The sequence below is a fragment of the Amblyraja radiata genome, chromosome 6 (genome assembly GCF_010909765.2).
Source record: "Amblyraja radiata isolate CabotCenter1 chromosome 6, sAmbRad1.1.pri, whole genome shotgun sequence".
Taxonomy (NCBI): domain Eukaryota; kingdom Metazoa; phylum Chordata; class Chondrichthyes; order Rajiformes; family Rajidae; genus Amblyraja; species Amblyraja radiata.
The window spans coordinates 9646385-9673537 of NC_045961.1; the positions used below are offsets into that span (position 1 = coordinate 9646385).

The 27153-nt window shown below is 47.3% G+C and overlaps 1 protein-coding gene across 1 annotated transcript; it reads left to right on the forward strand.

The window, feature by feature from the left end:
* Positions 1-667: 667 nt before the first annotated feature.
* Positions 668-26815, forward strand: c6h11orf42 (chromosome 6 C11orf42 homolog). Its single transcript, XM_033023404.1, has 5 exons — positions 668-745; positions 6318-7091; positions 21289-21358; positions 24380-24679; positions 26541-26815. Exons 1-5 carry the CDS (start codon positions 668-670, stop codon positions 26813-26815), a joined length of 1497 nt encoding a protein of 498 aa, XP_032879295.1.
* Positions 26816-27153: the final 338 nt, after the last annotated feature.

Here is a 27153-nt window from a genome sequence, read left to right on the forward strand (position 1 = left end):
ACTTTGCTGGGCACCGACGGTATCGGACGGTCCCTGACGATCAGTGATGGTGTCTGATGGATCATCGACGGTACATGATCGATCGCCGACGGTACATGATGAATCACCGACGGTACATGATGCATCGCCGACGGTACATGATGGATCGCCGACGGTACATGATACATCGCCGACGGTACATGATGGATCATGACGGTACATGATGGATCACCGACGTTCTCTCCTGGCCACGGACGGTCATTGATGGTCATGAATGGTGACTGACCGGTTCCCGACGGTCTCTGACGGTCAGCGACGGTGGCAGACGGACACGGGCTGTCTCTGACGGTTCCTGGCGGTCCCTGACGGATCTTCGACGGTCTCTCACGGTGACAGTCGGTGGCCGCCGGCCGGGAGCCGGGAGCCGGGAGCCGGGAGCCGGGAGCCGGGAGTCGGGGCGCCGGTTCTCGGGTTCCAGGCGGCGCTGGCCGCGGTGGCCGGAGCAGCGTCACAATGGTCAGTGTGAGGTGGGAGCGGGGGGCTCGGCCGCCGCTACAGTTCGCTCAGCGATGCTGGGGGGCAGAGGAGGCGGCGATTGCCAACACACAGGGGATGAGACAGGTCCCATGCACCCGCCCGACTCGGCGGCAGGCCGGCCCGACCCCACCCTCGCCCCGCCCGCGGCAGCATGATTCAGCCGGCCGAGCGGCTGGAAGAGATCAACAGCCACCAGGCCGACGATTATTGGGTGCTGGTCCGCCATGAGGTGAGCTCCGGGATAGCACGGCCGGCCGCTCGGCCCCACCACCCCCTGTGCCCACTGACTCTATACCCTTATGTCCGGGATAGCACGACCGGCCGCTCGGCTCTACCCCTATCTCTAGCCCCATCTATGTCTGTGATCAGTGAATATTTTTAAGGCAGAGAGAGATCGATTCTTGATTAGTGCGGGTGTCAGGGAGAAGGCAGGAGAATGGGGATAGGAGGGAGAGATAGATCAGCCATGATTGAATGGCGGAGTAGACTTGATGGGCCGAATGGCTTAATTCTGCTCCTATCACTTATGAATTTATGAACACTCACTGTCTGTTTCCCAGGGTAGAGGATTCTAAAACTAAAGGGCACAGGGTTAGTGTGAGAGGGGTGAGCTTTAAGAGGGACCTCAGGAGCAACGTTTTCACTCACAGGGCAGTGGTATCTGGAACGAGTTGCCTGAGGAAGCTTCAGAGGCGGATACAATAACTGCTTTGCAATATGGATAGGAAAGGTTTAGATATGGCCCAAGTGCAGGCCTTGACTGGCCAGAATAGACTCTAGTAGTTTAAGAAAGAACTGCAGATGCCTGAAAAATTGAAGGTGGACAAAAATGCTGGAGAAACTCAGCCGGTGAGGCAGCATCTATAGGAGCGAAGGAATGGGTGACGTTTCGGGTCGAGACCCTTCTTCAGGCAGATCAGTCAGAATGGGCACTAGAGTCACAGAGTCATACAGCATGGAAACAGTTTCACCCCAACTTGCCCACACCGACCAACATGTCCCATCTACACTAGTCCCACCTGCCTGCGTTTGGTCCATATCCCTCTAAACCTTTCCTGTCCAAATGTCTTTTAAATGTTGTTATTGTAACTGCCTCAACCACCTCCTCCGGCAGCTCATTCCATACACCCACCACCCTCTGTGAGAAACAGTTACCCCTCAGGTTCCTATTAATTCTTGCCCCTCTCATGTCAAGCCTATGTCCTCTAGTTCTCGATTAGAGGGCACAGGTTTAAGGTGCGAGGGGAGGGACAGTCAGGGTTACCGTCGAAGAGGTACTGAAGGTACTGTTGTGTTTGAAGGTAGACAAATCTCCAGGGCCAGATCCGATATATCCGAGGACATTGCTGGAAAATAGAGAGGAAATTGCGGGAGCCCTGGTTGAAATTTACGAGTCGTCCTTAAATACAGGAGAGGTGACGGAAGACTGGAGGGGGCCAAATGTTGTGCCTCTTTTCAAGAAGGGCTGCAGGGAAAATGCTGGGAACTATAGGCCGGTGAGCTTAACATCTGTAGTTGGTAAGTTACTGGAGAGTATTCTGAGGGATAGGATATACAGGCATTTGGATGGGCAAGGGCTGATTAGGGACAGTCAGCATGGTTTTGTACGTGGGAGGTCGTGTCTCACAGATCTGATTGAGTTTTTTGAAGACGTGACCAAAATGGTTGATGAGGGCAGAGCTGTAGGTGTTGTGTACATGGACTTCAGTAAGGTGTTCGACAAGGTTCCGCATGCTAGGCTGCTCTGGAAGGTTAGATCGCATGGGATCCAAGGAGAGATAGCTGAATGGATAGCAATTTGGCTCTATGGAAGGAAGGCAGAGGGTGATGGTGGAAGGTTGCTTCTCAGACGGCAGGCCTGGTGTGTCTCAGGGTTCGGTGCTGGGCCCGTTACTGTTTGTTAGCTACTGTTTGTCATGGGCGGCACGGTGGCGCAGCAGTAGAGTTGCTGCCTTACCGTGCCAGAGACACGGGTTCCATCCTGACTCTGGGTGCTGTCTGTACGGAGTTTGTACGTTCTCCCATTGACCGCATGGGTTTTCTCTGAGATCTTCGGTTTCCTCCCACACTTCAAAGACGTGCAGGTTTATAGTTTAATTGGCTTGGTGTAAATGTAAATTGTCCCTGGTGTGTGTCGGGTCATGTTAATGTGCAGGGATCGCTGGTCGGTGTGGACTCGGTGGGCCGAAGGGCCTGTTTCCACGCTGTATCTCTCAAACCATATAACTAATGCTAAAACTAAATGTCAATGATTTGGATGAGAACATACAGGGCAAGATTAGCAAGTTTGCTGATGATACAAAAGTGAGTGGTTTTGCAGATAGTAAAGATGGTTGTGAACGATTGCAGCAGGATCTGGATCGATTGCCATAGAGGGAGTACAGAGATGGTTCACCAGACTGATTCCTGGGATGTCAGGACTTTCATATGAAGAAAGACTGGATAGACTTGGCTTGTACACGCTAGAATTTAGAAGATTGAGGGGGGATCTTATAGAAACTTACAAATTTCTTAAGGGGATAGACAGGCTAGATGCAGGAAGATTATTCCCGATGTTGGGGAAGTCCAGAACTAGGGGTCACAGTTTAAGGATAAGAGGGAAGTCTTTTAGGAGCGAGAAAAGAAAATCAATTTATACACAGAGAGTGGTGAATCTGTGGAATTCTCTGCCACAGAAGGTAGTTGAGGCCAGTTCATTGGCTATATTTAAGAGGGAGTTAGATGTGGCCCTTGTGGCTAAAGGGATCAGGGAGTATGGAGAGAAGGCAGGGATGGGATACTGAGTTGGATGATCAGCCATGATCATATTGAATGGCAGTGCAGGCTCGAAGGGCCGAATGGCCTACTCCTGCACCTATTTTCTATATTTCTATGATTGGCCAGGTGCGCGGAGGAATGGTTGATGGAATTTAATACAGAGAAGTGTGAGGTATTGCATTTTGGGACGTCGAACAAGGGCAGGACCTACACTGGATGGTTGGCCTCTGGGTAGTGTTGTAGAGCAGATGGATCTAGGAGTACAGGTGCATGGTTCCTTGAAGGTCGAGTCGCAGGTAGATAAGGTGGTCAAAAAGTCGCTAAAAACACAGACCCATCTACACTAGTCCCGCCTACATAGTATAGAGACAGAGAGAGTATAACAGCAGATCCATCTTCCCTGTGGCTATCACACTGTACAACTCCTCCTCCTTCTGTCGTGGGGTAGACTGACTCCCCCCCTCCCCCCCGACCCCCCGCCCACCGCCCCCCTCCCCGATCTTTGCACATTCCCCAATCCTTTCCACTCGTCACTTTAATTTCAAGTTTCATGTATTTTGTATTTTGTTGACTGTTGACAGATCAATATCACTCCTGAGATAAATAGATACATAGAAACATAGACAATAGGTGCAGGAGTAGGCCATTTGGCCCTTCGAGCCTGCACCGCCATCCAATATGATCATGGCTGATCATCCAACTCAGTATCCCGTACCTGCCTTCTCTCCATACCCCCTGATCCCTTCAGTCACAAGGGCCACATCTAACTCCCTCTTAAATATAGCCAATGAACTGGCCTCAACTACCTTCTGTGGCGGAGAATTCCACAGATTCACCACTCTGTGTGAAAAATGTTTTTCTCATTGCGGTCTTAAAGGATTTCCCCTCTATCCTTAAGCTGTGACCCCTTGTCCTGGACTTCCCCAACATCTGGAAGTTCTATCGTAGTGTATCATATTATAGAATGTGTAGGAAGGAACTGCAGACGCTGGTTTGCACGGATGATAGACTCAAAATGCTGGCGTAACTCAGCGGGTCAGGCATCATCTCTGGAGAGATGGAATGGGTGATGTTTTGGGTTGAGACCCTTCTGCAGTCTCAATCCAGATGAATCCAGAGTTTCTGCCTGACCCACTGAGTTACTCCAGCATTTTGTGTCTATCTGTTGAGCATAGAAGTTGGGAGGTCATGTTGCAGTTGTATACGATGTTGGTGAGGCCACATTTAGAGTATTGTGTTCAGTTCTGGGAACCATGTTAAAGGAATGATGTTGTCAAGCTGGAAAGGGTTCTGAGAAGATTTACGAGGATGTTGCCAGGGATGGAGGGTGTGAGCTATAGGGAGAGGTTGAGTAGGCTGGGTCTCTATTCCCTGGAGTGCAGGAGGATGAGGGGGAATCTTATAGAGGTGTATAAAATCATGAGAGGAATAGATCGGGTAGATGCTCAGAATCTCTTGCCCAGTAAGTGAATCGAGGACCAGATGACATAGGTTTAAGGTGAAATGAAAAAGATTTAATAGGAATCTGAGCAGTAACTTTTTCACACAAATGGTGGTGAGTGTATGGAACGAGCTGCCAGAGGAGGTAGTTGAGGCTGGGACTATCCCAAAGTTTAGGAAACAGTTAAACAGGTACATGGATAGGACAGCTTTAGAGGGATATGGACTAAATGCAGGCAGGTGGGACTAGTGTAGATGGGACATGGTGGCCGGTGTGGGCAAGTTGGGCCAAAGGGCCTGTTTCCACGCTGTATCACTCTATAATTCTATGTAAGAGGAACCTCAGAAGCCTCTAGTGGTGGACATTTCCACCCTGGGTAAAGGCTCAGACTGACTACCCCAATCTATGCCAGTCATCATTTTATTTACTTCCGTCAAGTATCCTGACAGCCTCTGACGTTCCAGAGAAAAGGTTTACATGGACTTCAGCAAATGCTCTGCCAATCCCACATGGGATACAGGGCAAGATGGATTGATCTGTCATCATAGAGTCAATAGAGATATCATGTCCTTGTGGCTGATCATCTACAATCAGTTCCTGCCTTCTCCCCATATCCCCTGACTCCGCTATCTTTAAGAGCCCTATCTAGCTCTCTCTTGAAAGTTTCCAGGGAACCGGCCTCCACTGCCCTCTGAGGCAGAGAATTACACAGACTCACAACTCTCTATGAGAAAAAGTGTTTCCTCATCTCCGTTCTAAATGGCTTACTTATTCTTAAACTGTGGCCCCTGGTTCTGGACTCCCCCAACATCGGGAACATGTTTCCTGCCTCTAGCGTGTCCAAACCCTTAACAATCTTATATGTTTCAATAAGATTCCCTCTCATCGTTCTAAATTCCAGAGTGTACAAGCCCAGCCGTTCCATTCTCTCAGCATATGACAGTCCCGCCATCCCGGGAATTAACCTGGTGAACCTACGTTGCACACCCTCAATAGCAAGAATGCCCTTCCTCAAATTTGGAGACCAAAACTGCACACAATACTCCAGGTGTGGTCTCACTAGGGCTCTGTACAACTGCAGAAGGACCTCCTTGCTCCTTGCTGGAGGGTGGTGGAGGTCGGTTCTCTGGATACTTTCAAGGCCTACTCCTGCACCTATTGCCTATTGAAGCGGGACCTCAGTGGGCAATTTGTGCTGAGGGGGCTCCCACCCCATCCGTAGCACAGAAGGTTGCGGAGGCCAAGTCTACAGATAGAGTTTTAAGACAGAGACAGATTCTTGATTAGTGCGGGTTTCATGGGTTATGGTGAGAAGGCGGGGAAATGGGGTTAGGAGGGATAGATAGATCAGAGTGATACAGTGTGAAAACAGGCCCTTCGGCCCAACTTGCCCACACTGGTCAACACGTCCCAGCTGCAGTAGTCCCACTTGCCTTGGTCCTGATACCCCTCCAAACCTGTCCTATCCATGTACCTGTCTAACAGTTTCTTAAACGATGGGATAGTCCCAGCCTCAACTACAACTGCAGAAGGACCTCTTTGCTCCTATACTCAACTCCTCTTGTTAGGAAGACCTGATGGACGGTGTGTTCCTGTGTTGCAGGTGTGTTCCTCGTACCTGGGGTTGCACGTCGTCCCGGTACCCTACCTGGAGGACGCCCAGCACTATGATCTCCTCAACGTGTTGCTGGAGAAGACGGAGAAGGAAGGTTCCCGGTTGCTGCAACGGAAGAGTTTCTTCCCGATGGGGCCGCTCAGGGAGATACTGGCCAGCCTGGACAGCAAGAACGCCCAGCTGATGGAAGAGCAGATCAAGATCAAGAGCCATTTCACGGACGACTTTGACCACGAGGAGATGGTGCTGGACGAGGGGGTGTTGAAATCCATCAAACTCATCGTCAAAGATGTCAACAAAGAGGACTCGCTGTTCTCCATCAAACCGGAGATCCTGAAGGTGTCGCACAACTTCCCCTGGATCCTGTCCGTGAGGAGCATCTACGTGGTCTACGAGGTGTTCTACACCACGAACATGCAGCTGCAGGTGTCCGACAGCAAGCTCATCCAGCAGTTTAAATCCGCCAACAGAATCCCCATCGGTTTCATGTGCCGCAAGTTCCGGCTGGAGTCTAGCGGGATGATCGGAGATGAGTTAGACATGAGTAAGTCTCCCTGCAGAGCCAACTTTGTCAACTCCTACTCTAACACCTACAACGCCATGGTACGCCGCTACTACACTTCCACTCACGAACTGAAGACTAGCGTGTCTACACGGAGCAAGGGCGTTAGCAGTCTCTTCCGATTCATGTTATCAGGTACACAACTCATGGGTTGCCAGTGGGAGAGGGGGAATATTGTTCTCGTCAATGGGGAGCTTTTCGTAACTTGTCACACTCACACTGAAGTGTGTAAAGACCGGGGCACTGTCCTCCAGTGGGCCTCACCGCGCCAGAAACCCGGGATCAATCCAGACTACGAGTGCTGTCTGTACGGAGTTTGCACGTGCTCCCTGTGACCACGTGGGTTTGCCCCGGGTGCTCTGGTTTCCTCCCACACTCCAAAGACGTACAGGGTTGTAGGTTGTGGGGGAGTCCAGAACCAGGGGCCACAGTTTAAGAATAAGGGGCAAGCCATTTAAAACGGAGACGAGGAAACACTTTTTCACACAGAGAGTTGTGAGTGTGGAATTCTCTGCCTCAGAGGTGGGTTCTCTGGATGCTTTCAAGAGAGAGCTAGATAGGGCTCTTAAAAATAGCGGAGTCAGGGGATATGGGGAGAAGGCAGGAACGGGGTACTGATTGGGGATGATCAGCCATGATCACATTGAATGGTGGTGCTGGCTCGAAGGGCCGAATGGCCTACTCCTACACCCAATGTCTAATGTCTATTGTCTATTGAGTGCCTTGGTGTGTGTAGGATAGTGTTAGTGTGCGGGGATCGCTGGTCGGTGCGGACTCGGTGGGCCGAAGGGCCTGTTTCCACGCCGTATCTCTAACTCTAATCTAAACTCAGATAGTTTCCCCTTTTTGTTCCACTCTACATTCCATCTTCACAATCCATCCACGAGTCCCAGCTCCCACACTTGGGCAAAGCTCTTCTGGATACTCTCCAAATGCAGGATCTTAGAACACAGAACAGTGCAGCACGGGATCAGGCCCTTCGGCCCACAATGTCCGTGCCTAACATGATGCCAAGACCAACTCGTATCTGCCTGCACGGGATCCATATCCCTCCATTCCATGTGCCTCTTAAACGCCACTCTCGTATCTGCCTCCACCACCACCATCGCCCCTGGCAGCGCGTTCCAGGCACCCACCACCCTCTGTGTAAAACACTTGCCCCACACATCTCCTTTAAACTTTTCCCCTCTCACCTTAAAGCTGTGCCCTCTAGTCTGTGACATGTTCTGACTGTCTACCCTATCTACGCACGAGAGGCGTAGAAATATATAGAAATATATTAAATGACGAATATATTTAATATATTTCTATCAGGTTATTTCTATAACTTCCAACACTCCAGAGAAAACAAACGTTTATCCAACCTTTCCAAGAACATATAACATGGAAGATAGAAAAGTACAAGAACAGGCCCTATGGCCCACAATTTCTGCGCTCTAGAAATCGTGGACGCATTGGTGATCATTTTCCAATGTTCTATAGACTCAGGATCAGTTCCTGTGGATTGGAGGGTAGCTAATGTTATCCCACTTTTTAAGAAAGGCGGGGGAGAGAAAACAGGGAATTATAGACCAGTTAGCCTGCCATCGGCGGTGGGGAAGATGCTGGAGTCAATTATAAAAGATGAAATAGCCGAACATTTGGATAGCAGTAACAGGATTGGCCCGAGTCAGCATGGATTTACGAAGGGGAAATCATGCTTGACTAATCTTCTGGAATTTTTTGAAGATGACACCAGGAAAATGGACAAGGGAGAGCCAGTGGATGTAGTGTACCTGGACTTTCAGAAAGCATTTGATAAGGTCCCACATAGGAGATTATTGGGCAACATTAGGGCACATGGTATTGGGGGTGGAGTGCTGACATGGATAGAGAAGTGGTTGGCAGACAGGAAACAAAGAGTAGGGATTAACGGGTCCCTTTCAGAATGGCAGGCAGTGACTAGTGGGGTACCGCAAGGCTCAGTGCTGGGACCGCAGCTATTTACAATATGCACCAATGATTTGGATGAAGGGATCCAAAGTAACATTAGCAAGATGAAGGCCAGCGTAACGTTTGCCTTCTGTCCACTTGGTGGCCACTGTCAGGGAGTTGATGTCCGCAGATCCCAAGATCACTCTGACAATCGATACTGTTGAGGGTCATGCCAATTAATTGTATATTTTCCCCTTGTATTCGACCTCCCAAAGTGCAATACTTGTTCAGATGAAACTCCATCTGCCATTGTGTCCATTTGTGTAGTTGATCTATATCCCGTTATATACTCTGTATCCTCATGTTCAACTTCAAGTTGCCTCATGCACCAATTGAGGTACAATGGAATTTGACTTACTATGCAGCCACACAAACAAGAGCACAATACATAGAAACATAGAAACATAGAAAATAGGTGCAGGAGTAGGCCGTTCGGCCCTTCGAGCCTGCACCGCCATTCAATATGATCATGGCTGATCATCCAACTCAGTATCCTGTACCTGCCTTCTCTCCATACCCCCTGATCCCTTTAGCCACAAGGGCCACATCTAACTCCCTCTTAAATATACACAATAGAATATAACATGAACATCCATCACAGTGGAATCAACATTCTTCACTGTGGTGGAAGGGAATAACTGGTGTCCTGTTGTCATCTGCAAATTTACTAAGTAAAACCATCTACATTTATATCCAGTTCATTTGTATATATACATCATAATAATAATGGATGGGATTTATATAGCGCCTTTCTAATACTCAAGGCGCTTTACATTGCATTATTCATTCACTCCTCAGTCACACTCGGTGGTGGTAAGCTACTTCTGTAGCCACAGCTGCCCTGGGGCAGACTGATGGAAGCGTGGCTGCCATTCTGCGCCTACGGCCCCTCCGACCACCACCAATCACTCACACACATTCACACACAGGCAAAGGTGGGTGAAGTGTCTTGCCCAAGGACACAACGACAGTATGCACTCCAAGCGGGATTCGAACCGGCTACCTTCCGGTCGCCAGCCGAACACTTAGCCCATTGCGCCATCTGACATCATAAACAGTCCCGGCATAGTCGCAGACGTCCAGACTGAATATTGTCCTTCCACCATATCCCTGTTCCAGTCAGTTTCAAATCCATACGACTATGCCCTGGGATGGCGGGACTGTCATACGCTGAGAGAATGGAGCAGCTGGGCTTGTACACTCTGGAGTTTAGAAGGATGAGAGGATATCTCACTGAAACTTATAAGATTGTTAAGGGCTTGGACACGCTAGAGGCAGGAAACATGTTCCCTATGTTGGGGGAGTCCAGAACCAGGGGCCACAGTTTAAGAATAAGGAGTAAGCCATTTAGAACGGAGACGAGGAAACACTTTTTCTCACAGAGAGTGGTGAGTCATAAATGATGAAATAGCCGCACATTTGGATGGCAGTAACAGGATCGGTCCGAGTCAGCATGGATTTACGAAGGGGAAATCATGCTTGACTAATCTTCTGGAATTTTTTGAAGATGTCACTAGGAAAATGGACAAGGGAGAGCCAGTGGATGTAGAGTACCTGGACATTCAGAAAGCATTTGATAAGGTCCCACATAGGAGATTAGTGGGCAAAATTAGGGCACATGGTAATGGGGGTAGGGTACTGACATGGATAGAGAAGTGGTTGGCAGACAGGAAACAAAGAGTAGGGATTAATGGGTCCCTTTCAGAATGGCAGGCAGTGACTAGTGGGGTACTGCAAGGCTCAGTGCTGGGACCGCAGCTATTTACAATATACATCAATGATTTGAATGAAGGGATTCAAAGTAACATTAGCAAATTTGCAGATGACACAAAGCACTCTTTTTCTCACAGAGAGTGGTGAGTCTGTGGAATTCTCTGCCTCAGAAGGCGGTGGAGGCAGGCTCTCTGGATGCTTTCAAGAGACAGCTAGACAGGGCTCTTAAAAGTAGCCGAGTCAGGGGATATGGGGAGAAGGCAGGAACGGGGTACTGATTGGGGAAGATCAGCCATGATCACATTGAATGGCGGTGCTGGCTCGAAGGGCCAAATGGCCTGCTCCTGCACCTATTGTCTATTGTCTATTGTCAAGTCACTGTTAATCACGTGCATCTTAATCTTTAGGATCAGGCCACCATGGGGGATTTTATCAAATGCTTTACTAAACCCTTGCCACCCCACCCATATCATCACCTCTGTCACCTCCTCAAAAAACTCAATCAAGTTGGGAACATATGACCTGCCGTGTACTGCAGCCATGTCGACTGTCTGCAATTAACCCATTCTCTTCCAAATGGGAGTAAATCCTGTCCCAAATAATCTTCTCCAATGGTCTGCCTACCGCTGACATGAGTCTAGAATTCCAATTCTTAAATAAAAGACCAACATTAGCTACTCTACAGTCCTCTGGGATTTCATCTGTGACCAGAGAAGATGCAAACATCTTAGTCAAAGCTCCTGCAATCTCTTCTCTTGTCCTCTCCCAATAACCTGGGCTAGATCCCATCAGATCCAGGGGATTTATCCACCTTAATGCTCTTCAAGAACCCCAACACCTCCTCCTTTTTGATCTTAAACTGCCCTTTGCATACTAGTGTTGGAAGGAACTGCAGATACTGTTCAGGTTTCAACCGAAGATAGACACAAAAAGCTGGAGGAATGCCCCTGTCCCACTTAGGAAACCTGAACGGAAACCTCTGGAGACTTCGTGCCCCACAAAAGGTTTCCGTGCGGTTCCCGGAGGTTCCCGGAGGTTTTTGTCAGTCTCCCTACCTGCTTCCACTACCTGCAACCTCCGGCAACCACCTGCAACCTCCGGGAACCGCACGGAAACCTTGGGTGGGGCGCAAAGTCTCCGGAGGTTTACGTTCAGGTTTCCTAAGTGGGACAGGGGCATAACTCAGCAGGTCAGAGAGCACCTTTGGAGAGAAGGAATAGGTGCATTTTAGTGTTCTCACACTGATCTCACTGTCATCCCCGCCCTTCCTCCTTGGAGAAAAAAGATGCAAGATACTTGTTTGGTACCCCGCCTACATCCCCAGACTCCAAGCACAAATTCTCTCCTTTATCCTGAGTGGCCGTACCTTCTCCCTGGTCACTCTCTTCTATTTAATATAGGTTTAACATATAGGACGGGAAAGGAATGGAGGGTTATGGTCTGAGTGCAGGTAGATGGGACTAGGTGAGAGTAAGTGTTCGGCACAGACTAGAAGGCTGTTTCCGTGCTGTAATTCTTATATGTTGTTATTATAACATGCTCTGGGATTTTCTTTAATCTAATTTATCAACGTCATTTCATGGTCCCTTTCTAACCCATTTCTAACCAGATGGTGACCCATCTAATAGAAACATAGAAACATAGAAAATAGGTGCAGGAGTAGGCCATTCGGCCCTTCGAGCCTGCACCGCCATTCAATATGATCATGGCTGATCATCCAACTCAGTATCCTGTACCTGCCTTCTCTCCATACCCCCTGATCCCTTTAGCCACAAGGGCCACATCTAACTCCCTCTTAAATATAGCCAATGAACTGGCCTCAACTACCTTCTGTGGCAGAGAGTTCCAGAGATTCACCACTCTCTGTGTGAAAAATGTTTTTCTCATCTCGGTCCTAAAGGATTTCCCCTTTATCCTTAAACTGTGACCCCTTGCCCTGGACTTCCCCAACATCGGGAACAATCTTCCTGCATCTAGCCTGTCCAACCCCTTAAGAATTTTGTACGTTTCTATAAGATCCCCCCTCAATCTTCTAAATTCTAGCGAGTACAAGCCGAGTCTATCCAGTCTTTCTTCATATGAAAGTCCTGACATCCCAGGAATCAGTCTGGTGAACCTTCTCTGTACTCCCTCTATGGCAAGAATGTCTTTCCTCAGATTTGGAGACCAAAACTGTACACAATACTCCAGGTGTGGTCTCACCAATACCCTGTATAACTGCAGTAGAACCTCCCTGCTCCTATACTCAAATCCTTTTGCTATGAATGCTAACATACCATTCGCTTTCTTCACTGCCTGCTGCACCTGCATGCCTACTTTCAATGACTGGTGTACCCTGACACCCAGGTCTCGTTGCATCTCCCCTTTTCCTAGTCGGCCACCATTTAGATAATAGTCTACTTTCCTGTTTTTGCCACCAAAGTGGATTACCTCACATTTATCCACATTATACTGCATCTGCCATGTATTTGCCCATTCACCCAACCTATCCAAGTCACCTTGCAGCCTCATAATATCCTCCTCACAGCTAACACTGCTCCCCAGCTTCGTGTCATCCGCAAACTTGGAGATGTTGCATTCAATTCCCTCGTCCAAATCATTAATATATATTGTAAATAGCTGGGGTCCCAGCACTGAGCCTTGCGGTACCCCACTAGTCACTGCCTGCCATTCTGAAAAGGACCCGTTTACTCCTACTCTTTGCTTCCTGTTTGCCAGCCAGTTCTCTATCCACATCAATACTGAACACATCCACTGGTTCTCCCTTATCCACTCTACTAGTTACATCCTCGAAAAATTCTATAAGATTCGTCGGACATGATTTACCTTTCACCACTGCTATGCCGATGACACTCAAATCTATGTAGCGCTATCACCAAATGACTATCGCCCCATAGATCTGTTGTGCCAGTGCATTGAGCAAGTCAAAGACTGGATGTGCCAAAATTTTCTCCAACTAAATAAGGACAAAACGGAGATAATTGTTTTTGGTGCTAAAAAAGAAAGGCTTAAAGTAACCCAACACCTTCACACTCTGTCCCTGAAAACTTCAAACAAAGCTAGAAATCTTGGGGTCATTATGGATTCAGATTTAAATTTCGACAGTCACATCAAATCAGTAACAAAATCGGCCTACTATCACCTCAAAAACATAGCAAGATTAAGAGGACTCATGTCAGCTCAAGACTTAGAAAAACCTGTACATGCCTTTATTAATAGTAGGCTAGATTATTGTAACGGTCTCCTTGCAGGTCTTCCAAAAAAAACTGTCAGGCAGCTACAGCTTGTTCAGAATGCTGTTGCTAGAGTTCTAACAAAGACCAAAAAATTTGAACACATTACACCAATTCTTAAATCCTTACATTGGCTCCCTGTATGTCAGAGAATTGATTTTAAAATCCTGCTGCTCACCTATAAATCACTACATGGTTTAGGGCCAAAGTATATCACTGACATGCTTCCACTATATAAGCCTTCTAGACCGCTAAGATCTTCTGAAACCAATCTGCTAGTGATTCCCAGAGTAAATACAAAACATGGGAAAGCAGGATTTAGTTACTATGCAACAAATAGCTGGAATAAACTTCCTGAAGATTTAAGACTTGCCTCAACTTTGACCACTTTTAAAACAAGACTGAAAACTTTTATGTTTACTTTAGCTTTCAGCTAAATCTTAACTACATTGCACTTTTAACTTTTGCACTTTTTATAATGCATTTTAAATTTTGCTTTTCTTTTCTTTTAGTTCTTCTATTTTATTTCATTTTATTATTTCATTTATTGTATGACATGTCTTTATGTGAAGCACTTTGAGTCTGCCTCGTGTATGAAATGTGCTATATAAATAAAGTTGCCTTGCCTTGCCTTTCATAAATCCATGCTGACTTTGTCCAATGATTTCACCACGTTCCAAATGTGCTGCTATCCCATCTTTAATAACTGACTCTAGCAGTTTCCCCACTACCGACGTTAGACTAACTGGTCTGTAATTCCCCGTTTTCTCTCTCCCTCCCTTTTTAATCACCCACTTGAGTTATTTCCCCCTTTGTTTATATTCCTCAAAGACCTCCTTAAATCTTGCACGCCATTTATTCCTCTTTTTGACCAAACGTACAACTTCCTTGGTCATCGAAGGTCCCCTGACTTTGCCATCCCGACCCCTCCTCACTGGGTGGTGAACGTCCATCAACTGGCCTTTAAACGACTCCCACTTGCCAGATGTGGACTTGCCCAATAACATCTGCTCCCAGTGACTCTGTAGTTTGCGCCTTATGCCAATTTACAGCTTTACCGCAAAGTCATACCTTCTCTATTTTCAAAACAATCTTAAAACTTATGGAAGATAGACACAAAAAAGCTGGAGTAACTCAGCGGGACAGGCAACATCTCTGGAGAAAAGGAATAGGTGATGCATCGGGTCGAGACCCTTCTTCAGACTGAGTTGCTCCAGCTTTTTTGTGTCTATCTTCGGTTTAAACCAGCATCTGCAGTCCTTTCCTACACACTTCCTTTGAGACTTACTGGTCCTACCCTCTGTCTTCCCATCACTCCATCCACTTTCTGACCTTCTCCTCTGGTTCCCACCCTCTGCCTCTAGTTTAAACGCTAATAGCTGTTACAATCTAACACCCTCTAATCCAGGCAGTATCCTGGTGAGCCTCTCCTGCACCCTCTCCAAAGCCTCCACAACCTTCACTGAGAGCAAGCACAATGAGAAGGGCCTTGATGTAGCCTCCTCAGGAGGGATAGACAATAGACAATAGACAATAGGTGCAGGAGTAGGCCATTCGGCCCTTCGATGCAGCACCGCCATTCAATGTGATCATGGCTGATCATCCCCAATCAGTACCCCGTTCCTGCCTTCTCCCCATATCCCCTGAATCCGCTATCTTTAAGAGCCTTATCTAGCTCTCCCTTGAAAGTATCCAGAGAACCGGCCTCTGAGGCGGAGAATTCCACAGACTCACCACTCTCTGTGAGAAAAAGTGTTTCCTCGTCTCTGTTCTAAATGGCTCACGTCTCATTCTTTAACTGTGTGGCCCCTGGTTCTGGACTCCCTCAACATGTGGACTTGCCCAATAACAAGTCATGAGGCAGGAATCATGTTTCCTGCCTCTAGCGTGTCCAAACCCTTAATAATCTTATATCTTTCAGTAAGATCCCCTCTCATCTCATCCATGTGAGTGGATGGGAGCAGTTTCAGTGAGAGAGTCATTGAGTCCCACAGCTGTGACACAGGCACCTTCGGCCTACCATGTCCATGCTAGCCAAGGAGCACCCACCCACACTGATCCCGTTTCCCCACACATGGTCGCTAGTCCTCTCTGTTTGGTGATTATATGTGAATGTGTAATCAGTTTTGTATAACAATGCATTTCTATGTCCTATCTCCTATTGGGATATTTTGTTTCCAAGACTGTTTTCAACTTGAAAAGAAATGGTGTGAAAGCTATTTACTTGTGGAAAAAGGATGCCTGCCCTTTTATGTTTTTGCAAAGAGTCTGTTTTATACCATGCTGCAGTTTGAAAACAGGGAACGGTTAGATGGCCATGTGTGGTATAAAATGCCACGGTGTGGGGGGAGGAAGGTGTGATTAGGCAGTGCGGCAGACGGCAAACATGACCTCAGGAACCGATCGTGGCTCAGTCAGTGTTGGGGAAGTTTTAGTGTCAGAGGTGGACAAAAATGCTGGAGAAACTCAGCGGGTGAGGCAGCATCTATGGAGCGAAGGAATAGGTGACGTTTCGGGTCGAGACCCGGAAGGGTCTCGACCCGAAACGTCACCTATTCCTTCGCTCCATAGACGCAGCCTCACCCGCTGAGTTTCTCCAGCATTTTACGCGTACCTCCGATTTTTCCAGCATCTGCAGTTCCTTCTTAAAAGCTTTAGTGTCAGTTTCAGTTTAGTTTATTGTCACGTGTACCGAGGTACAGTGACAAGCTTTTGATGCGTGCTATCCAGTCAGCAGAAAGACAATACATGATTACAATCGAGCCGTTTGATGGCACTTGATGAGTGTTTGTCGGCACTGGGCCTGTACTCGCTGGAGTTTAGAAGAATGAGAGGGGGACCTCATTGAAACGTACAGAATAGTGAAAGGGCCTGGATAGAGTGGATGTGGAGAGGATGTTTCCACTAGTGGGAGAGTCTAGGACCAGAGGTCACAGCCTCAGAATTAAAGAACATTCTTTTAGGAAGGAGATGAGGAGGAATTTCTTTAGCCAGAGGGTGGTGAATCTGTGGAATTCTTTGCCACAGATAGTTGTGGAGGCCAAGTCAGTAGCAGAGATAGATAGATTCTTGATTAGTACAGGTGTCAGGGGTTATGGGGAGAAGGCTGGAGAATGGGGTTAGGAGGGAGAGATAGATCAGCCATGATTGAATGGCAGAGTAGACTTGATGGGCCAAGTGGCCTAATTCTGCTCCTATCACTTATGATGTTATGATATTATGATTTACAGTGTATAGATATATAATAAATGAATAACGTTCCGTGCGTGCAAGGTAAAGCCAGCAAAGTCTGATCACAAATAGCCTGAGGGTCTCCAATGAGGTAGATAGTAGTTCAGGACCGCTCTCTGGTTGTGGTAGGATGGTTCAGTTGCCTGATAACAGCTGGGAAGAAACTACAAAATGGTGCCCCCTCAAGTAATGGTGAGACTCCTAACTCCAGCGATGGGATCAATAGGGTTGTCTCTGCCAATTGATCAGAAATGTAGAAGGCTTTGGCATGCTGGCGTTGGGAACTGGGTAGAGACACAAAGAACTGCAAATGTTGGAATCTTGAGTAAAACACAAAGTGCTGCAGGAACTCAGTGGGTCAGGCAGCATCTGTGGAGGGAAAGGACAGATTGATGGAACGTTGTCTGTCCATCCCCGCCACAGAGGCTGCCTGACCCACTGAGTTCTTCCAGCACTTTGTGTTTTAATTGTGTACGCAAGTCGGGACATTATCTTACAGTTGTACTATATGTTGGTGTGGCTGCACTTGGAGTCTTGTGGACAGTTTTTGGCCACTATTATGGGAAAGATTCCATTTTGCTGGAAAGAAGATGTTGTTGCCAGGACTCGTGGGCCTGAGTTACAGGAGGAGGTTATGCAGGCTGGGACTTTATTTCTTGGAGCACAGGAGGCTGAGGGGAGATCTTATAGAGGTGTATAAAATCATGAGGGGAATAGATCGGGTGAATGCACAGTGTTTTACCCAGAGAATCAAGAATCAGAGGGCACAGGTTTAAGGTGAGAGGGGGAAAGATTTAATAGGAACCAGAGGGACAATTTGTCCACACAGAGTATCATGGGTGTGTGGAACGAGCTGCCGGAGGAGATATATGAGGCAGGTACTAAAACAACAGACGTTTGGACAGATACCTGGATAGGACAGGTTATGGACCAAACGTGGGCAGGTGAGACTGATGTAGATGGGGTATCTTGAATGGCATGGGTGCGTTGGGCTGAAGGGCCTGTTTCTGTGCAGTGTGAGTCTATGCCAGGACAGGGAGGGACACTGGGAATATGGAGTTGGCAGATGATGGTTGGTTCAGCGGTAGAGGGCTTGCTGCCTCTCGTTGTGTTACACAACGGGTCAAGGCAAGTCACAAATGGATATTTGGATATCAATTATTTTTAAGGCAGACATGGCTAAATTCTTGATTAGTAGTTCACACAGTGGGTGTATGGATCAAGCTGGCAGAGGAGGTAGTTGAGGCCGGGACTATCCCAACGTTTATAAAACATTTAGACAGGTAAATGGATAGGACAAGTTTGGAGGGATATGGACCAAACGCAGGCAGGTGGAGTAAGAGCCGTGACGATGGAGAGCAAGAGAATATTTCACAGCGAGATCGACCACGTCGCTATTTGGAGAGCTAGGAATTTGTGGACAGAGTTGGCGTCAGGCTGTAAAGCAAATGTCAGAGGCATTGTTCTGGGACGCCAGAACTAACTGTTGAGCCTAACTGAGGTGTGGTGGGTCTAACTCAATGAAACACCAATGAATGAAGGTGCCTGCTTGATAACCCGTGACATACTGGCATCGACAGGATTAGTTTTTTTAGGAGCTAATTAATATGTAGGTAGCTGTTATTATCTGCATATGTTGTTGGTGTATTCAGTTAGATAATACTTTGGCTTTGGGCCTGGTTTTCTTAGTTGATCGCTTATCCTGGAGGTATTGCTCAAGTACTTTGTGTTTTAATTGTAATTTAGCTGGGAACATGTTGGCCGGTGTGGGCAAGTTGGGCTGAAGGGCCTGTGACTCTATGACTCTGGTACAAGTGTCAGGGATTGTGCGGAGAAGGCAGGAGAATGGGGTTAGGAGGGAGAGATAGATCAGCCATGATTAAATGGCAGAGTGATGGGCTGAATGGCCTAATTCTGCTCCTATCACTTATGACCTAAATGTCTAATTGCCAAATGAACAAGCAACAAAACAATGGAATTCTTACTTGCCTGTAAATGTAATAATGCACAATAATCAATAATATATTTAATAACCGTAATATTAGGTAACCATAATAGTGTAAGCCCGAAGTCTGTAGTGCAACCATCAGTCCACAGGAGATCACAGTTGCTGATGAGTTAGTCTTGTGCGGTGTTCACGAGGCTGGTGGTTGCTGGGAAGATGCTGTTCTTGAACCATGGTTTTCAGGCTCCTGTACCTTCTTCCCGATGGCAGCAGCGAGATGAGAGCGTGGCCAGGGTGGGGTGGGTCTTTGATTGGAGTTTAGGAGTGCAGGTCAATGAGTCCAGTACATGGGTGGAAAGTTGATGTGGTGGTGAAGATGATTTTTGGTACACTGGCCTACGTACGTTAGTCAAGGTACTCAGTATAGAAGTTAGGATGTTATGTTACAAATATACAAGATGTTGGCAAGGCCATCTTTGAAGAATTGTTTAAGAAGGAACTGCAAATGCTGGAGAAACTCAGCCGGTGAGGCAGCATCTTTGGAGCGAAGGAAATAGGCAACGTTTCGGGTCGAAACCCTTTCTTCAGACTTATGGTGAAAGAATTGTGTTCAGTTTTGGTCACCATGTTACAGAAAGATGTTGTTCAGCTGGACAGAACGCAGAGATGATTTATGAGGATGTTTTCAGGACTCGAAGCCCTGAGCTATAGGGAGAGGTGAAGCAGGCTAGGACTTTATACATTGAAGTGCAGGAGGATGAGGGGTGATCTTAGCAGGGAATAAAATAATGGGGGGGGGGGGGGGGAAAAGATAAGATGAATAGTCGTTTACCCAGAGTAGGGGAACCAAGATCCAGAACATATAGGTTTAAGGTGAGAGGGGAAAGATTAAATAGGAACCTGAGGGGCAACTTTTTCCACACAGAGGGTGGTGGGCATTTGGAAGGAGGTGCCAGAGGAGGTCGTTGATGCAGATACTAAAACAACATTTAAAAGACACTTGGACAAGAGGTTTGTACATGTACAGGTAAATGGATTGGAAAGGTTTAGAGGGATATGGGCCAAATGTGGACTAGTGTAGATGGGGCATGGGCAAGTTGGGTCTAAAGTTGGGCTGAAGGATTCTTGCTATTGAGGGAGTGCAGTGTAGGTTTACAAGGTTAATTCCCGGGATGGCGAGACTGTCATATGCTGAGAGAATGGATCAGCTGGGCTTGTACACTCTGGAGTTTAGAAGGATGAGAGGGTATCTCATTGAAACATATAAGATTGTTAAGGGTTTGGACACGCTAGATGCAGGAAACATGTTCCCGATGTTGGTGGAGTCCAGAACCAGGGGCCACAGTTTAAGAATAAGGGGTAAGCCATTTAGAATGGAGACGAGGAAACACTTTTTCTCACAGAGAGTTGTGAGTCTGTGGAATTCTCTGCCTCAGAGGGTGGTGGAGGCCAGTTCTCTGGATGCTTTCAAGAGAGAGCTAGATAGGGCTCTTAAAGATAGCCGAGTCAGGAGATATGGGGAGAAGGCAGGAACGGGTACTGATGGTGGATGATCAGCCATGATCACATTGAATGGCGGTGCTGGCTCGAAGGGCTGAATGGCCCACTCCTGCACCTATTATCTGTTGTCTATTGTCTATTGGGTCTGTTCTGTGCTGTATGTCTATGACTCTTGAGGTGCATATGCGCTGCCCTGGGGGTGCACATCGGTGGCAAGAGTGGCATTCATTGCCCACCCCACAGTCGTTGGTCAGTGGGCATGTTGGTGGGTTGTGGCAGAGCGGCTCATGAGGGCAGTTCAGAGACCAGCGGCCGTCAGTCACACTCCTGGCATCAAATTAATCAAACACAAGCTTGGTGCTTAACACACGTTGTCATTGAGAGTGGATAGAGTGGATGTGGAGAGGATGTTTCCACTAGTGGGAGAGTCTAGGACCAGAGGGCACAGCCTCAGAATTAACGGACGTTTCTTTAGGAAGGAGATGAGGAGGAATTTCTTTAGTCAGAAGGTGGTGAATCTGTGGAATTCTTTGCCACAGACGGCTGTGGAGGCCAAGTCAATGGGTATTATTAAGGCAGAGATAGATAGATTGTTGATTAGTACGGGTGTCAGAGGTTATGGGGAGAAGGCAGGAGAATGGGGTTAGCAGGGAGAGACAGATCAGCCGTGATTGAATGGCGGAGTAAACTTGATGGGCTGAATGGCCTAATTCTGCTCATATCATTTATAAACGTATGAACTTGTGATGATAACTTGTTTTAATTTTATATGCATTGGTTAACCAAGATTAACGTTCCCAGCTGCCACCAATGGGATTGGTCCCTGAATCCAGATCAGTGGTCCAGGTGTCGGGATCCAGTGGTTGGATCAGTGAGTCCCCAACAAGTAGACAGAGGCAAACGTTACGCTGGCCTTCATCGGTCGGGGCGTCGAGTACAAGTCAGAAAGTCACCATGCAGCTTTATTGGACTTGGGTCGGGCTGCATCTGGAGTATTGCGGGCAGTTCTGGTCGCCCCCATCACAGGGAGGATGTGGGGGCTTTGGAGACGGTGCAGAGGAGGTTTACCAGAACGATGCCGGGATTAGAGGGTTTCAGCTACAGGGAGAGGGTGGACAGACTGGGATTGTTGTCTCTGGAACGTCAGAGGTTGAGGGGAGACCTGATAGTGTGTAAAATTATGACATGCACAGATAGGGTAGACAGTCCGAACCTTTTCCCCACAGTGGAAATGTCAAATATTAGAGGGCACAGCTTTAAGGCGAGAGGGGGAAAGTTTCAAAGAGATGTGTAGGGCAGGTTTACTACACAAACTTGTGGCTACTTAGAAACATAGAAAAAAGGTGCAGGAATGGGCCATTCGGCCCTTCAAGCCAGCACCGCCATTCAATGTGATCATGACTGATCATCTAAAATCAGTTGGGCAAATTCACATTAGGGCAGGAAATGGTGTTGGGGAGACTGATGGGACTGAAGGCTGATAAATCCCCAGGGCCTGATGGTCTGCATCCTAGGCTACTTCCTTAAGTAGCTCTAGAAATCGTGGACGCATTGGCGATCAGTTTCCAATCTTCTATAGATTCAGGATCAGTTTCTGTGAATTGGAGGGTAGCTAATGTTATCCCACTTTTTAAGAAAGCGGGAGAGAGAAAACAGGGAATTATAGACCAGTTAGCCTGACATCGGTGGTGGGGAAGATGCTGGAGTCAATTATAAAAGATGAAATAGCGGCACATTTTGATAGTAGTAACAGGATCGGCCCGAGTCAGCATGGGTTTACGAAGGGGAAATCATGCTTAACTAATCTTCTGGAATTTTTGGAGGATGTAACTAGGGAAATGGACAAGGAAGAGCCAGTGGATGGAGTGTACCTGGACTTTCAGAACGCATTTGATAAGGTCCCACATAGGAGATTAGTGGACAAAATTAGGGCACATGGTATTGGAGGTAGAGTGCTGACATGGATAGTAAATTGGTTGGCAGACAGGAAACAAAGAGTAAGGATTAACGGGTCCCTTTCAGAATGGCAGGCAGTGACTAGTGGGGTACCGCAAGGCTCGGTGCTGGGACCGCAGCTATTTACAATATACATCAATGATTTGGATGAAAGGATTCAAAGTAACATTAGCAAATTTACAGATGACACAAAGCTGGGTGGCACTGTGAACTGTGAGGAGGATGCTACGAGAACGCAGGGTTACTTGGACAGGTTGGTTGAGTGGGCAGATGCATGGCAGATGCAGTTTAATGTGGATAAATGCGAGGATATCCACTTTGGTAGCAAAAACAGGAAGGCAAATTATTATCTAAATGGTGTCATGTTGGGAAAAGGGGAAGTACAATGGGATCTGGGGGTCCTTGTTCATCAGTCAATGAAAGTAAGCATGCAGGTACAGCAGGCAGTGAAGAATGCGAATGGCATGTTGGCCTTCATAACAAGAGGAAATGAGTATAGGAGCAAAGAGGTCCTTCTGCAGTTGTACAGGGCCCTAGTGAGACCACACCTGGAGTATTGTGTGCAGTTTAGGTCTCCTATTGTGAGGAAGGACATTCTTGGTATTGAGGGAGTGCAGCGTAGGTTTACAAGGTTAATTCCAGGGATGGCGGGACTGTCATATGCTGAGAGAATGGAGCGGCTGGGCTTGTACACTCTGGAGTTTAGAAGGATGAGAGGGTGTCTTATTGAAACATAAAAGATTATTAAGGGTTTGGACACACCAGAGGAAACATGTTCCCGATGTTGAGGGAGTCCAGAACCAGGGGCCACAGTTTAAGAATAAGGGGTAAGCCATTTAGAACGGAGATGAAGAAACACTATTTCACACAGAGAGTTGTGAGTCTGTGGAATTCTCTGTCTCAGAGGGCGGTGGATGCTGGTTCTCTGGATACTTTCAAGAGAGAGCTAGATAGGGCTCTTAAAGATAGCGGAGTCAGACGATATGGGGAGAAGGCAGGAACGGGGTACTGATTGGAGATGATCAGCCATGATCACATTGAATGGCGGTGCTGGCTCGAAGGGCCGAATGGCCTACTCCTGCACCTATTGTTTATTGTCTATTGTCTATTGTCTATTGTCTAAGCATGATTTCCCCTTCATAAATCCGTGCTGACTTTGACCGATCCTGTCACTGCTTTCCAAAGTGCTGCTATAACATCTTTAATAATCGACTCCAGCAGCTTCCCCGATGTAGGATCTACTGAATCCCACGACAGATAGCAAAGAACAAACGACACTTAGCTGAGCCACGTGTCACGTTTATTACAGAGGCTCCTTTTACCTACATTCTCACCGATCATAACCCGTGTGCAGATAACCGAGATAAGGCCAATTAGTGCGTCTGATCTAGGATTTGTTATTGAGCTCTTGTGGTTGGATCTTCTCGCGCGAGTCGCCAGTGGTGACAGGCTGTACGCAAAACCAACGTGGGCATGAAGGTACCACCGCTTCCCCCCTTCAGCCACCGAGGCATACGAAGTGGCGACTGTCTGGCTTTGTCCTGCCCCGTACCGATCTGGCGGATTGATTTTACGGCCACATCTGATTTGGTTCTGTAATGTGGGAGGTCTTTGACAGGAGGTGTTGGGGTGTCGTGACTTTCCCGGTTCGGTGGGTGAGGTGGTGTCGGTTGGTTCTCGGCGTATGCTGGCTTTAACCGGTCAACGGATACGGTCTCAGTTTTTCCGCTCCGCTCCGATAGATCACAAAACTCTTGGTTTAGGCGTTGGATGACTTGACGCGGGCCATCGTATACTTGCTGAAGAAGTCGGCCGCTGGTGTTGTGTCGGACCAAAACATATGAGCAGCGTTAGAGGCACGTAGACCATTGCAGGTGTCGGCCTGAGCCACTGCGTAATTCGCCGTAATTGATCGACATATCTGCTTGGATCATAGGATCTCTGTCTGTGGGAATTGGTTCGACAGATTCGCCGGGCAGCTTCAGAGTTGTGCCGCAAACCATTTCTGCCGACGAACATCCTAGGGCTGCTTTCACCGGCGTACGAATGCCAAGCAGAACCAGAGGCATCCGTTCACTCCAGTTCTCCTCCAGCTTCCAGAGCACCTTTCAACTGGCGATGGAACCGTTCAATCAGGCCGATCGCTTGTGGATGATACACCATCGTTTGAATCTGGTTTGTACCCAAAAGGTCTGGGTCGTGTTTGAAACAGCGCAGACTCGAATTGTGGTCCTCGGTCTGTTGTCATCATACTTGGGACCCCAAAGACACAAATCCATCGGTCAACAAAAGCGTGGGCTATTGTTCCCACTGAAATGTTGGTGACTGGGATCGCATCTTGCCATCTTGTGAACCGGCCTTCACAAGTGAGCAGATATGTGTAATTTCTTGCCGGTGGGAGTGGGCCGACCAAGTCCAGGTGCACGTGCTTGAAACGTGTGTTCAGTGTAGATCAGACAGTATTGCTGATTTGATCCGTGTCTGGTTTTGCTGCTGATGACCGGATCCATAATCTATGTCAGGTTTTCCACACCACCACCTGGTGGCATGTGGGCAGCCATGCTGCTTAGTTCAATTTACGACTAGGAGCCTACAGTACTCATTTCGATGGTCTCTGTATGTATTCTAATTAAAGTACTTGTTATGATATATAATGACTCTGTATCATTAGTACTTTGCACATGGTGTCAGAAGTGGGATTTCGGGTCGACTTTGGCTGTTATTTACAAGGCTTTTCATAGTCTCAGACGTGGTTGAAGCTTTCAGAAAACCTGACCCACTCGTTTTCGATGGCAGAATCGGACTGCGGCGGTGTACCTTTGAGCGACAGTATGATTTGTTCATTCTTGCAACTTCTCATGGCAAGCCGGCAATGGTCCGTGCAAGCATGAGATTAAGCCTACGCATGAGCACAACAGTTTGTTTATGCTGAAGCAATGATCAATACATCAATGATCTGGATGAAGGTGTGGTAAATTGGATTAGTAAGTATGCAAATGATACTAAGATAGGTGGTGTTGTGGATAATGAAGTATATTTCCAAAGTCTACAGAGAGATTTAGGCCATTTGGAAGAATGGACTGAAAGATGGCAGATGGAGTTTAATGCTGATAAGTGTGAGGTGCTACATCTTGGCAGGACAAATCAAAATAGGACGTACATGGTAAATGGTAGCGAATTGAGGAATGCAGTTGAACATGGGGATCTAGGAATAACCGTGCATAGTTCCCTGAAGGTGGAATCTCATGTAGATAGGGTGGTAAAGAAAGCTTTTGGTATGCTAGCCTTTATAAATCAGAGCATTGAGTATAGACGTTGGGATGTAATGTTAAAATTATACAAGGCATTGGTGAGACCAATTCTGGTGTATGGTGTACAATTTTGGTCGCCCAATTATAGGAAGGATGTCAACAAAATAGAGAGAGTACAGAGGAGATTAACTAGAATTTGCCTGGGTTTCAGCAACTAAGTTACAGAGAAAGGTTGAATAAGTTAGGTCTTAATTCTCTGGAGCGCAGAAGGTTAAGGGGGGACTTGATAGAGGTATTTAAAATGATGAGAGGGATAGACAGAGTTGACGTGGACAAGCTTTTCCCATTGAGAGTAGGGAAGATTCAAACAAGAGGACGACTTCAGAATTAAGGGACAGAAGTTTAGGGGTAACATGAGGGGGGACTTCTTTACTCAGAGAGTGGTAGCTGTGTGGAATGAGCTTCCAGTGGAAGTGGTGGAGGCAAGTTTGATTTTATCATTTAAAAATAAATTAGATAGGTGTATGGATGGGAAAGGAATGGAGGGTTATGGTCTGAGTGCAGGTAGATGGTACTAGGGGAAAATAATTGTTCGGCACGGACTTGTAGGGCCGAGATGGCCTGTTTCCGTGCTGTAATTGTTATATGGTTATATGGTTATAAGATACCAGAATGAAGGTGAAACTATTGAATCGTTTGTGTGTGCGCTATAAAGAAGGCTGCAGGAACTTGCAGATTTGGTGATCTCAAAGACAATTTTATTAGAGACCCCTCTAATAAATTGTGGTCGGTCTCTATGGTAACAGCCTTGACAAAAATGTAAGATTCCCCTGGATCTTGCATCAGCTATGCGTACCAACTTCAGCACTGCTTTCTGCCGCAACAAATTTTTGTGCATGCCGTTTGGTATTGGTTCAGCCAGTGAGGTGTTTCAGTGCTCCATGGAGCAACTGTTTATTGGATACCCTTGTGCTATCATCATGGATGATATCATTGTTAGTGGCAAAGACATGGAACAATATGATGCTAACTTGAAGAAGGTACGCGAGTGTGCCGGGGAACTGAACTTAAAACTGAATCCCCAAAAATGTCGGCAGATCCTTCTAAGACTGTACTGTTAGCGAAATGTCCACGCCCACTGCTGCTGCAGGCCTGCAGAGATTTCTGGGCATGGTTAATTTCCTCGGAAAATTCGTTCCAAACTTCAGTGAGATCTCGGCTGCCTTGAGGCAGTTCACTCACACGAACACTGCCTGGACATGGCATGAACAGCAGCAACATGCTTTTGACACTAAAACGTCAGATGTCGTGCCCACCTACCCAGGCTTATTACGATGTCAATAACCCGTTACTTTGACCTGTGACGCATCCCAGTACGGCCTCGGTACAGCACGCCTGCAGGATGAGCAGCCTGTTGCTTACGCCTCCGGGACGATGATGGAGACGGAGGCGAGGTATG